General features: G+C 43.5%; 1 protein-coding gene across 7 annotated transcripts in view; it reads right to left on the bottom strand.

Annotated features, from left to right (window-relative positions):
• The window catches only part of LOC125451943 (upstream-binding protein 1-like), a 56,732-nt gene extending 45,753 nt beyond the window's left edge, over positions 1–10,979 (bottom strand). For 4 of the 7 annotated variants that reach the window (XR_007247419.2, XR_007247421.2, XR_007247420.2 and 1 more), the window contains exon 1: positions 10,393–10,978. Coding sequence is in view for 4 of the 7 variants with exons in the window: in XM_048529714.2 (XP_048385671.1) it covers positions 10,393–10,505 (113 nt within the window). In the remaining 3 variants the exon portion in view is untranslated. Of the gene's footprint in view, positions 1–10,392 lie in introns of all 7 variants that reach the window. The other 3 variants (XM_048529713.2, XM_048529716.2, XM_048529717.2) reach the window with 3 other exon arrangements.
• Positions 10,980–13,098: the final 2,119 nt, after the last annotated feature.

Below are 13,098 nucleotides of genomic sequence, written 5' to 3'. Positions count from 1 at the left end.
ATATTGATGGGATGCAACAACTAATGTGAGGAATCATTAGCAAGCATCTTTCAGTGCAAGCTGAACAAATTTCCCAAAGTAAACTAGCCCCACCAGCCTGCTCCTGGCCAATAACCCTCCAAAACCTTTCCTATGCAATTATAGATTATATATAAAGAAACCAACATTTGGTAAACCAACTTCATGTAGATCCAGGAACATCCTCTTGGATTATGCTTCTGATTTCAGTAAATGCAGGAAATTAGACCCCACTGTTTACAATTAGCAATAATCAACACCAATAAAGTCCCAAAGGAAAATGCAAATGGAAAGTAAAATGCTGGAAATCTGAACTCAGAACAAAATGACCACCAGGTTTGGTAGTATCTGTAGAAAGAAAACAGGTAAAAAAAGTACACTGCAGGTCAATAAACTATCATAACTCATTGTTCTGATGAAAGGTCTTCATTCTGACCCATAACACCTCTTTCCTCTGTTGGCAGATCTACTAAGTGTTTATATTATCAACCATAGAAACTTGCGGCATCCCCCCTCTGCATTCAGATACAGTGAATGATAGTAATCTTAACAGTTATGAAAAATTGTCATTAACTCAAAACGTTAACCCAGTTTGTTTTGCCACAAATGCTACCAGACTGTCGTTTTCTCCCCAACATTGGTTGTTCCAGATTTCCAGCATCTGCAGATTTGTTCTCAGCAATCTTTCCCCGAAACCGTACAACGTGCCCAAAGCTGAACCAGAATATAATTGAAACTGAAGAGCTTAAAGTTACAAAGAAGAAGTTATAGAAACTGTTTTATGTTTTTTTTTAAGTTTATTTTTCCACCATCCTGCACCCCAGCTGACAATATCTAAAGGAGACAGCAGCTGATTAAGAACACGACAATGTGCTGTGAAAAATGGTATAAAATGGTATGGTTTACTTGAATTCTATTTAATTTTTCCAGTTAAAGTTTTGAATTGAAATCTCAAAACGCACAGATCCAATATCCTCTATGGAAGAGGGTGCAAAAAAAACCCCTATCAAATACAAAAATGCTGGGGTAGCCAGAAGAAATTAAAAAAAACACGTCACATACGTTAGGAGATCCAGTACGTAATTTTGTGTATTTGATAGCCAACCACAGTTATAGAAACAGCTGATCAATTATAATTGGGTAATATGCACAAGGAGTCAAGGCAAAAAAGTGAAAGCTCCAGCTCTGTGCATGCACACTTCCAACTTCAGAAAACAAATGTACTTGTATAGAAATGGGCTCACTGTATTCCACATTGATCATTGCCTATCTCAATTGCAGGCTACGTGTGCTTGTGAAGTCAAAGCTTGCTCCAAATAAAGTTAGGTGGGAAACTGGATCATGCAAAAAAAAACTTCAATATTTAAATTTCAGATTCAGGTTTACAATCAATGTTAGCATTTAAATATACGAAGTATTATGACTCCATGTCAAGAAACAATATGCTCAGAAACAAGGCATTTGAAACACAGGTTATGATATTTCAGGCACATAACTGGGAAAAAAAGAGATACAACAGCAAAAACTGAAACTGGTTGACAGATAACAAGCAAAGATTTGGAATAATGGCTGTTGCTTGAGCTCAAAAGAATTGCAGCATACCCAGTGCATGTTACTGGTTAAGGCTTGCTTTACCTTCAGGATGCAAAATAAGATTGGATCTTGACACAAGGAAACACAGCCTCAAAATGTGCATACATAACAAGGGTTTTAGGTTTGGAAAATAGATGAGTGGAAGGGCAAGTAGAAACCTATGAAATTTAACCTAGATATGAATATGAAGTAAACATCTGACAAAGACATACAAGGAATGGGAGTATGCACTAAAAGAATAGATGCTGACAGGTGCAACTGAAACTAATTCAAGTTCCAAAAATATCATTCCCTGTCATTCCCAGTAAAAACATCATGGTTCTAAAGTTCAAGACAGTCTCTATCCAATATGGACACTTTAAAATTAGACAATGTGAAAAGCTCAGGTGAATTTAGTGATTCTGAAAGACGAAGAATTAACTCCAGTCTTAGCATACATTTTAAGAACTTTCCTCAATGAGCAATTTCACCTTTAACTCTTCTCACTTTCTTCACAAAGGTGTGGTTATGGGTGTAACTGGGGAGGAGAAGCACACAGTCTGGCTGGCTGCTTAGCAGAACACCTACATTCGGTCTGCACAAGTGACCCTGAACTTCTGATCGCCTGTGACCTCACCATCCCACCATGGTTGTTCCATATCATTTTTGTCTCAGACCAGTTGCAGGCTCCAGCCTTCACAACACCATACTGAGTTCAGTAAATTTTAGGGCGTGAAAAGCTTCTTCCATATCCTTTCCCCACCCCATACCCTGGCCCTCTCATCACATTGGCGGGTGAAAATAGTAGCCTATGGTCCAAATCATGGGCTTTCCCTGATAAGGATACCAGATACACAGGAACACCACCACGTTTACATGACCCTCCAAGCCACTTACCAATCTGGCTTGGAAATAGATCATCATTTCCTCCCTGTTGTTGGATCAAAATCCTGGAAGTCCCTCCCTAAGGGCATTGTCAAACTACAGTATGTAGGTTGTAGTTCAAGAAGGAAGCTCACCAACACTTTCTCAAGAGCAACTAACCAGCAATGTCCACATTCCACAAGTGAAACTCCAAAGACAAAAGGAGTAAGATAAGCCATCACTACTATCCATCCTTTTGTCTGCCTAACTGCTGTTCTCTCCCTCTCCCTCCCTCCCCCCATCTCGACCTACTGCATATCCTCCTCTCTCTCTGAAGAGGGTCACTGAATCCAAAACTAACTGCCTTCTCTCCACAGATGCTACCAGACCTGCCAAGTTTCTCCACCAATCCCTGTTTCTGTTTCTGACAGTGGGTGGAATCCCCTTCTTTGAATAGGCATTCACAAATGTAAAACAAAAATTGCAAGGTTACTTCTTTTTTAAAAAAGCAGTCTGGGTATTTATTGAAATACAAAAATCAAAAGCATCTCCTACCCAACACCCAAATCCTGCTCTCCTCTGCAGAGAAATCAATTTACCAAAAACAGGCGTTAACATCTATTCATTTTCCATTCCACTATAATGGCTTCTAACTTTAGAGAATTTGTGAATTATAGGAGCGTTGATCTGATTACTTCAGATCACTCAACCGGCCAAAAAAGGTGATTGGAAACAATGAAGGCTAACGGGACCATTCCTCGAACCAGGAGGCAGAACAGAAGAACAAACAACACAGCAACCTGTTCTGAGTTGCGGAAATTCACATACATTGAAGAGTTGTCATAGCCTCGTTTGAAACGCAAAAACTTTGAAAATTTTCAGCAAGATTCAATTCAAACATGGAACGTGTGCATCTTAAAAAGGACAACTTTATTCTTTGATTTCCTTCTAGGCAGTTGTGTTAATAATCTAGTTACATGTTTTGTTCTCTAGAGTCCTGTGGTTGGCACACGTACATGTATGTCTCAGACTGTGTAAAAGGAGTAATTTTTTTTGTCATGATCATACTTCAGAGTGTTGTATGCATGCAACTTTCCTTCCAATTTAACAGATCTGGCAGCTGACTCAAGTCCATTATTAAAAGGTGAAATACTCAAAACAGGAGCTAAAACAGAAAGTTTGGTGTAGACAACCAAGAGGAGAGAAGGAAAAGGGGAATGTTACCTCAACATTTTCCTTCTGTCTGTAATATTTGAAGTACAAAATTTGAAACCTCCAAAAAGCTTAAGCTAAATTCGGTTTTAAACAAAATGTATATTGAACACAAGACCAAAATGAATAGAGTCCACATGTGAAAGATGGTTAGAAGTACTGTGTGCAGTTTTGCATGCCCTCGTAATGAGGACTCTAAACGCCGTAAAGAACATTAAAGGTTGCTTCACCAACATAATGCTAGGTACATTGAAATATAATCAAGGGGTTAATTGAAGTGCATTCAAGAATCATTTTCACTAGAGAGTAAATATCTAGTGGAGATGTCATTCTGGTTTCGAAAGTAGAATGGGTTTTGACAGTAAGTCAATGTAGTCTATCATGACAAGGAACCTTCCAATAAGAAGAGGATATGAGAAATATATTTAGAGAGAAATGTTCAGACATGGGCTGCTTTGCCACAGTGAGTGGAGGAGGGTAAAATATTCTGAAACTCAAGGAAATAAGGCTACATAAGTGTGAACTCAGCTAACGTGCAGTACCCACCTCAATAAACTTTAATAGTTCTCCAAACAAAGCCAAAATTTAGCATTTACAATTTCAGCATTCACATGCTGGATGTTCTTCTTTAAAATGTACTACATTGATTCCAACTTCAAAGCAATAAAAGGGGATCCTACTTGGTGTTTTGTCCTCTAATTCAAAACTAAAAAACTTGGCTCTAAATTTTATTTAACTTAATTTTCACAAGTACATGTCAGATAAATCCAAATCAGATTAGTCACACATGTACAGCATGGAAACAGACCCTTTGGTCTAACTCATCCATGCCAACCAGATATCCTAAATTAATCCAGCCCCTTCTGCCAGCATTTGGCCCAAATCCCTCGAAACCCTTCCTATTCATATGCCCGTCCAGGTGCCTTTTAAATGTTGTAAATTGTACCAGCCTCCACCACCTACCCTGGCAGCTCAGTTCATACACGCACTACCCATACAAAATTTTCCCCTTAATTCTTTCCCATCTCACCTCTAGTTTTGGACTCTCCTACCCCAGAGAAAAGACCTTGGCTATTCACCCCATCCACGCCACTCAATTTTATAAACTTTGGTAAGGTCACTCCTCAGCCTCCGATACTCCAGGGAAAACAGCCTCTGCCTACTCAGCCTCCCGGTATAGCGCAAACCCTCCAACCCTGGCAATATCCTTGAAAAATCTCTCCTGCACCCTTTCAAGTTTCACAACATCTTTCCGACAGCAGGGAGACCAGAAGTGAATGCAGTTTTCCAAACGTGGCCTAACCAAAGCTCTGTACAGCCACATGTTATCCCAACCCCTGTACTCAATGCACTGACCAATAAAGGCAAGCACACCAAAGACATTCTTCACTACTCTGGTTTACCTGCAACTCCCCTTTCCAGGAACTATGAGCCAGCATTTAAGGTGTCTTTGTTTGGCAACACTCCCCAGGACCTGACCATTAAGTGTACAAGCCCTGTCCTGGTTTGCCTACCAAAATGCAGCACCTCATATCAAGCTAGATTAAATTCCATCTGCCTCCTCTTGGTCCACGTCGTCATTTGATCAAGGTCCTGCTGTACTCTGGAATAACCTACTTCACTGTCTATTACACTACCTATTCTGGTGTCACCTACAAGTTTATTAACCATATCTACTTTATTCACATTACGTTTTGTCATTTATATAAATGATTTTAATGGAGCCGTCACTAATCCTTGTGGCATACTACTGTTCACAGGCCTCCAGTCCAAAATGCAACCCTCCATCTCCACCACCACAACCCTCTGTCTGCTGTCTTCAAACCAATTTTGTATCTAAATGGTTAGCTCTCTCTGTATTCCACATGATTCAACCTTGATAATCAGTCTATCCTGCAGAATTTTGTCAAACACCCTAAAAAGTTTGTATAGACCAGAAACGTCAGATGTGCAGGTGAACATCTGCTTGATGTGGAAGATCATCTTGGGGCCTGGGATGGGGGCGAGTGAATAGGGGTTGGAATTTTTGCTGGCGGAGGAATTGGGAATAGATTCCCAATTCCTCCACCTCATCTGCTCCCAGGATGAGGCATTCCACTCCCGCACATCCCAGATGTCCACATTCTCCAAGGACCGCAACTTTCCCCCCGCAGCGGTCGAGAACGCCCTTGACCGCGTCTCCCGCATTTCCCGCAACACACCCCTCACACCCTGCCCCCGCCACAACCGCCCCCACAGGATCCCCCTCGTTCTCACATACCACCACACCAACCTCCGGATACAACGTATCATCCTCCGACACTTCAGCTATCTACAATCCGACCCCACCACCCAAGACATTCTTCCATCCCCACCCTTGTCTGCCTTCCGGAGCGACCACACTCTCTGTGACTCCCTTGTCCGCTCCACACTCCCCTCCAACCCCACCACACCCAGCACCTTCCCCTGCAACGGCAGGAAGTGCTACACTTGCCCCCATCCCAGGCCCCAAGATGACCTTCCACATCAGGCAGATGTTCACCTGCACATCTGCCAATGTGGTATACTGTATCCACTGCACACGGTGTGGCTTCCTCTACATTGGGGAAACCAAGCGGAGGCTTGGGGACCGCTTTGCAGAACACCTCCGCTCGGTTCGCAACAAACAACTGCACCTCCCAGTCGTGAGCCATTTCAACTCCCCTTCCCATTCCTCAGACGACATGTTCATCATGGGCCTCCTGCAGTGCCACAACGATGCCACCCGAAGGTTGCAGGAACAGCAACTCATATTCCGCTTGGGAACCCTGCAGCCCAACGGCATCAATGTGGACTTCACAAGCTTCAAAATCTCCCCTCCCCCCACCCACTGCATCCCAAAACCAGCCCAGCTCGTCCCCTCCCCCCACCCACTGCATCCCAAAACCAGCCCAGCCCGTCCCCTCCCCCCACCCACTGCATCCCAAAACCAGCCCAGCCCGTCCCCTTCCCCCACCCACTGCATCCCAAAACCAGCCCAGCCCGTCCCCTCCCCCCACCCACTGCATCCCAAAACCAGCCCAGCCTGTCTCTGCTTCCCTAACCTGTTCTTCCTCTCACCCATCCCTTCCTCCTACCTCAAGCCGCACCTCCATTTCCTACCGACCCCCTCATCCCGCCTCCTTGACCTATTCATCTTCCCTGGACTGACCTATCCCCTCCCTACCTATCTTGTTTTCTTCCCATCTTCGGTCTGCCTCCCCCTCTCTCCCTATTTATTCCAGTTCCCTCTCCCCATCCCCCTCTCTGATGAAGGGTCTAGGCCCGAAACGTCAGCTTTTGTGCTCCTGAGATGCTGCTTGGTCTGCTGTGTTCATCCAGCTCCACACTTTGTTATCTTGGATTCTCCAGCATCTGCAGTTCCCATTATCACTGATGCAAAACATCTGTTTAATATCACATCCATCTCCAGAGGTTCTGCAAATAAGCAGCCTTGCTGATCTTTAAGGGGTCCTATTCTCTCCCTAGTTACTTTCTTGTCCTTAATGTATTTGTAGAATCCCTTTGGGTTCTCCTTAAATCTGTCTGCCAAAGCTATCTCTGTCTCCTTTTTGTCCTCCTGATTTCCCTCGAGTGTAGTCCTACTGCTCTTACACTCTTCTAGGGATTCACTTGATTCCTGCTGTCTGTACCTGACATAAGCTTCCCTTTTTTTTAAAAACACCCTCAATTTCTCTATTCATCCAGCAATCCCACACCTAACTGCCATGTGCTTAAGCCTAACAGGTGCATACTGTCTAGGGACTATTTTTACCTCATCCTTGAAGGCTTCCCTCTTCCCAGCCAGCCACAGCTTCACCTACGAATATCTGCCCCAAATCAACTTTTCAAAAGTTCTTGCCTAATACTGTCAAAATTGGCCATCCTACAATTTAGAACTCTAGCTTTTAGATCTGATCTATCTTTTCAATAACAGAAATAAGGTCTTCACAATCTAAGATTATGTCAAACCCAATTTTTTTTTTCCTCTGGCAAAAGCAAAATTCTGCAATATTTGACAAATTTGGCTCTTCACAGCTCTGATACAAAGCTATGGCAAAAGCAAAATGCTCGATCTAAGAGCTGGTGACACAAAATGGACCAAATGGCCTCCACTGCTGCAATAACTAATTATGAGATACATGGAAGGACTTAGAAGGGTTAGGGTCTGAGCAGCTGAAGAGCCAATGGTGAAATTATTCAAGAATGAATGATCAAAAAGAATCAAAAGATCCTGGAAAGTTGAAGAGTAGGAGTGGAGTATTATTTCAAATGAATAAAGACAGTAGAAACTTACAGCACATAGGGATTTGCTCACTTCTATGCATTAAACTCAAAGCTAGCATAAAAGTTCAGCAGGTGGTAGGGACAGCAAATGGAATGTTAACCTTTACTTCAAAGGGGTATAAAAATAAGGAGGTCTTGCTCAAACTATACAACACACAGTACAGCTAAATACTGAACAGTTTTGATCCCTACGCCCCCTCAAAAAAGGAAATTGTATATTGGTATTGGACAGAGTCCTTAGAGTGTTCACTATGAAGGGACTGTATTGAGAGGGGAGGTCAAGTAGGATGGGACTGTATTACTGGAATTTAAATGAGCAGAAACATGACCTTACCGAAATATACAAGTTTCATAGGGGATTCGACAGATGAGATGAAGAAAGATGATTTCCCTTTTGTGGGAGAATCCAGTACCAGATGTCTTAATCTCAGAAAAAAAGGTCACCCTTCTGAGTCAGAGCTGAGGTATTTCTTCTCTCTCGGGATACTGAACCTAAGGGATTCTTTATCATAGAGGGCTGTCGAGGCTGGGTCATTAAATATAAATCAAGGGACTCAATGGTTGAATGGCCTGCTTCTGATTTGTCTTATAGTCTGAAGGGGGCTGGTGATATGAAGGAACAAGACGGGTAGCAACATGAAAACAAAATTGAACAATTTGCAAATTGAGGTTTTATTCAATCAGAATTTGACATAGATTAGAGAACACAGGGGAGGTCCAAACAATCTTGGACAGACTTAGGATATGAGCAGAATGCATGAAGCTAAGGCCAACTGGGGACACACTTGAATAATCAAGACTAAAAACAGGACTGACATCAAGAAGATTAGGAGACCATCTCAGGCAAGTTTAATGTCATGCTAAGTAGGGAGAGGCAAACTTCGTGACGGTGCAGATGTGTGGTTGAAACTCCCTTTTTAAATTAAATAAGACAGAGGTTAAAAACAGGCAGGTTTAGCCTGAGTTGACGGAAAAAGGAACACGGTCAGTGGCAAGGACCAAAAACACTAATATGTCCCCCAATATTTTAGTAGGAATCATTTAACAACCCAGATAATTTCACAAACAACCCTTCAAAACATTTATTTCATAGAAATAAAGCTTCATAAAATTGCTACATCACTATAGCCAAATCAGAAGCTCCATTTCAGTGCTAAACTCCTAAAAATCCTAATCTGAAACTCACTGTTGCAAAACATACCATTTTGGCCACTATCTATCCACAGAATAAAGGGCTCTGACATTACATGAACTCAGTAAATGGAACATCAACAGCCACTATCCCTCTTAATTTGCACCCTTTCTTATAATGAGAAGAGACAACTTCATAAAATGTCAGTAAATGATCTTTCAACCATTTTCTCAACCTTGGCCTTTACATGCTCCAAAAAATTGAATTCTTTAAAAATTCCTAGACACCACTACTCAGAAAACATACATACTGCTACTGTGAAGACCCTGAAACCTGTGTTGCCATCACATTTAAATACTGGCTCCAACTCACTGTGCTCAAAGCAATTACGCAACATTGTGGCAGCACCCTTCTTGAGCCTCTGAAATGCTTTGGGATTATTCTACATAAAAACATAACAGAATGGGAAGTTATTTTGTTGGTGGAATGTCCTTAAGTCCATGTGCAAATCATTTCTACTGCTATCATCCACAACATCTTTTACTTTGTTTATGCAGCTCAAAACGCTCTCAGAGGTAGAGAACAGCAAAATCCATAAACTGCAGTAGAATAATTAGACATTAAAATTTCACATACAGTACACTTGGCTGAAATCCTTGGGGCAATACCACACAACGACTGGATTTAGAGCTTTGCCTTGTTAAGATGAAGGATTAAGGGCACCTCAGAAACTGACAGACAAACTAGAAAAGCTGGAAATGTTAAAATCAATTTCAATCCTTTACAATGATAACGCTTTTTGGTCAAGTAGTTACTGATAGAGGTTGAGCTGTTGATTTCTTGTAGATTTTTTTTAAAAAATCACTTTTTTCCAGGAAGGACAATGATGGCAATTTGAATCTTTAAAACACTAGGATATGAGTCTAATGTCCAACCTTTCAGTCCGTTTAAAACATTACAGTCCACCTTTCAACTTAATTCAACCAGTCAATATACTACTCAATGTGCAAACATAGATGAAACCTGACTTCCGGGAAAGTACCAGCATGAAAACAATGAAAAAGGCCCATGAAATAACCAGCAATCCCAGGAAAGCAACATATCATGAACATCCAAACACATGCGCATCGTTTTCGTTTCTAAACAGTGGAGCACAGCCTGTGGCAAAGGCGACTTGAAAGCGACCGATGTCACCCATACATCTTACTACTGCTGAGAAACAAAAGGCATCGAGGACTAGGATAAATATCCAGTCTGCACGCAACCCGACCCCCGTGCCGTCCCAATTCTTTGGACCCTTTGCCTCTTACCTCATGCTATAAGCACCAGATCCGAGCTCCTGGCCGATCCCAGATAAACTGGAATCGAAATCGTGCACGAGCCCGGACTCAATGGCTTCATCCATCTTCAGTACCCAGGCCATGGTCAATGAAGGTGGCAAAGGCCGGACTGGCCCAGGCGTTTACGCTCGGGGAGGGGGGGGGAGGGGGGTAAGGGGAGTGAGTGAGCGCTTGCAGACGGCGACGGCGCGCACGCTCTCCCCTCCCCCCACCTCGTACTCCCGGTTGCTAGGAGGCGGCCTGTCCTCGTTCTCGTGCTCTCCCAGAACAGGGCCCTGCTCACACGACCATGACAACGCTTCAGATCCAGATACAGTTGCCGTCTCTTGCTGCTCTTCGTCAGAAGGTAACGCCGGCAGACGCTGGGAGCAGCACGCTTTCACTCCGCCAGAAACCCACGCACAAGCCGGCTAAGCACTAATCCTGAGGCTACCTCCTCCGCTTCGTTCTCTCACCAATTCCGGCACAAACATGGCCCCTCACCTCCAACGAACCAACCGAGTCAACGCGCGCAGAACGTCACAAGCCCTCTATCCAACGGCGCGCGCACGGCATTGACGGGGCATGGCGGTGAGAGCGGCGCGCGGACTTGTCTGATTGACAGCTCCAATCGATGAATCAGAGCAAGGATATCCGCCCACACCTCCGGCAGCTGTCCAATAGCGCCCGCAGGATTCGGCAACGGTTGTTCCGTTCATTGACGCGCAGTGCGGAGAGGAGAGTCGCCAGTCCGTTGAAAATAGTGCTGCGGGGAAGAGGCGGAGCGTGATCGGGATTCGGTTGGGCTAATTTTTTCAGGTGTGAATAAACAAACGATTAAAAGCACCCTCTCCAGTGATGGCGTTAGCTCACAACAGAAATAAAGCCGAAAATGTGGTCGGTCAGTCATCATCTAAACGAAAAAGGTGAAAAGCTCCTGCTGGACTCTGTTCCCCCGCTTCCCCGCAGGTGTTGCATGACCAATTGGGTATTGCTGGCAATCAGTATTTTAATGACAGATTTCCAACATTCGCACATCACAGTTGCGAAGGTTGATGTTTGAGGTTTGATTCCAGCAGAAACGCGCTGATCCACCTATTGTGGATTTTCGAGTCACTGAGCTGTCAAAGCGCAGAAGGAAGCCCATTTGGTCCCTCACCTCTGCAGGCAATTCACCTGGTGTCAATCTCCCACCTTTTCTCAGTAACCCTGCATGTACTTCCTTTTCACTTTTATATGCCTCGGTTGGATCTGCTTCTACCACGTATTGAGCTTTACATTTCAAGTCTTACCCATTCACTAGGTGAAAATGCTTTCTTCCCATGTCCTTTTTTTTACTTTTCTCAGTTATCTTCAATCTGTGGTTCTCATTTTGGATCCTTCACTCAATCTACATCTCCAAAGAAAATAGACCCAACTTCTCCAGTCAATTTACCTAACTGAAATATTGATACGGCCATGGGCTTTTACAATCAATTTCTGGGAATATAGGGTATATTTTCTTGCCTGCGATACTAATTCAAAAGCTGGCAGTTACAAAAATTCCTGCTTAATAAAAGAAGAAATGTCAGTCATGCCAATCCCATTCCATGGGTCATAACACAACTCTTAAAAGTCACGAGTTACCATCTTTTCAAACATAAATCAATGTTGATTTACAGCTGATGTCTAAACCTCCTTGGTAGCTCACGCAATCTCAACAGATCAGTGTTATTTACTAGAAACGTAGAAACCTGAAATACTTTATAAAGATTTTTTAAAAAACATCCGTTTGAGCAAGGTTCCTCCCCCACCACAATCAGATCAGGTTTGAAAATAAAAAATCATTAAAATAAAAGTAGTTTAGGGAGCATTTAGGAAAAAAAGGTAGTGGAGAGAACTGACCAGAGACCAGGACTATATTGGCTAAATGCGAGTATGGGACGTCAACAGTGAAAAAGTTTTAAAAGCGCAGTGTTTGAATGTTGGAGAGGTTAAAATTACCTACGCTCGGTTCGCACTAAAACAATTGCACCACCCAGTGAAAAAGTTTTAAAAGCGCAGTGTTTGAATGTTGGAGAGGTTAAAATTACCTACGCTCGGTTCGCACTAAAACAATTGCACCACCCAGTGAAAAAGTTTTAAAAGCGCAGTGTTTGAATGTTGGCGAGGTTAAAATTAACTACGCTCGGTTCGCACTAAACAATTGCACCTCCCAGTCCGCAGATGACATGTCCATCCTGGGCCTCCTGCTGTGCCACACGATGCTACCCGTAGGTTGCAGGAACAGCAACCCATATTTCGTTTGGGAACCCTGCAGCCCAATGGTGTCAATGTGGACTTCACAAGCTTCAAAATCTCCCCTCCCCCCACCGCATCCCAAAACCAGACCAGCTCGTCCCCGCCTCCCTAACCTGTCCTTCCTCCCACCTCAAGCTCCACACCCATCTCCTACCTCCTAACCTCATCCCGCCCCCTTGACCTGTCCGTCCTCCCTGGACTGACCCTTCCTCTCCCTACCTCCCCACCTACACTCACCTTCCCTGGCTCCATCCCCGACTCTTTGACCGGCCTGTCTCCTCTCCACCTATCTTCTCCTCTATCCATCTTCTATCCGCCTCCTCCTCTCTCCCCATTTATGTCAGATTCCCCCTCCCCATTTCTGAAGAAGGGTCTAGTCCCGAAACGTCAGCCTTCCTGCTCCTCTGATGCTGCTTG

The sequence above is a fragment of the Stegostoma tigrinum genome, chromosome 5 (assembly GCF_030684315.1).
Source record: "Stegostoma tigrinum isolate sSteTig4 chromosome 5, sSteTig4.hap1, whole genome shotgun sequence".
Classification (NCBI taxonomy): Eukaryota; Metazoa; Chordata; class Chondrichthyes; order Orectolobiformes; family Stegostomatidae; genus Stegostoma; species Stegostoma tigrinum.
The sequence above is the reverse complement of the archived record's forward strand: the minus strand, read 5'-3'. Positions and strand labels throughout refer to the sequence as shown.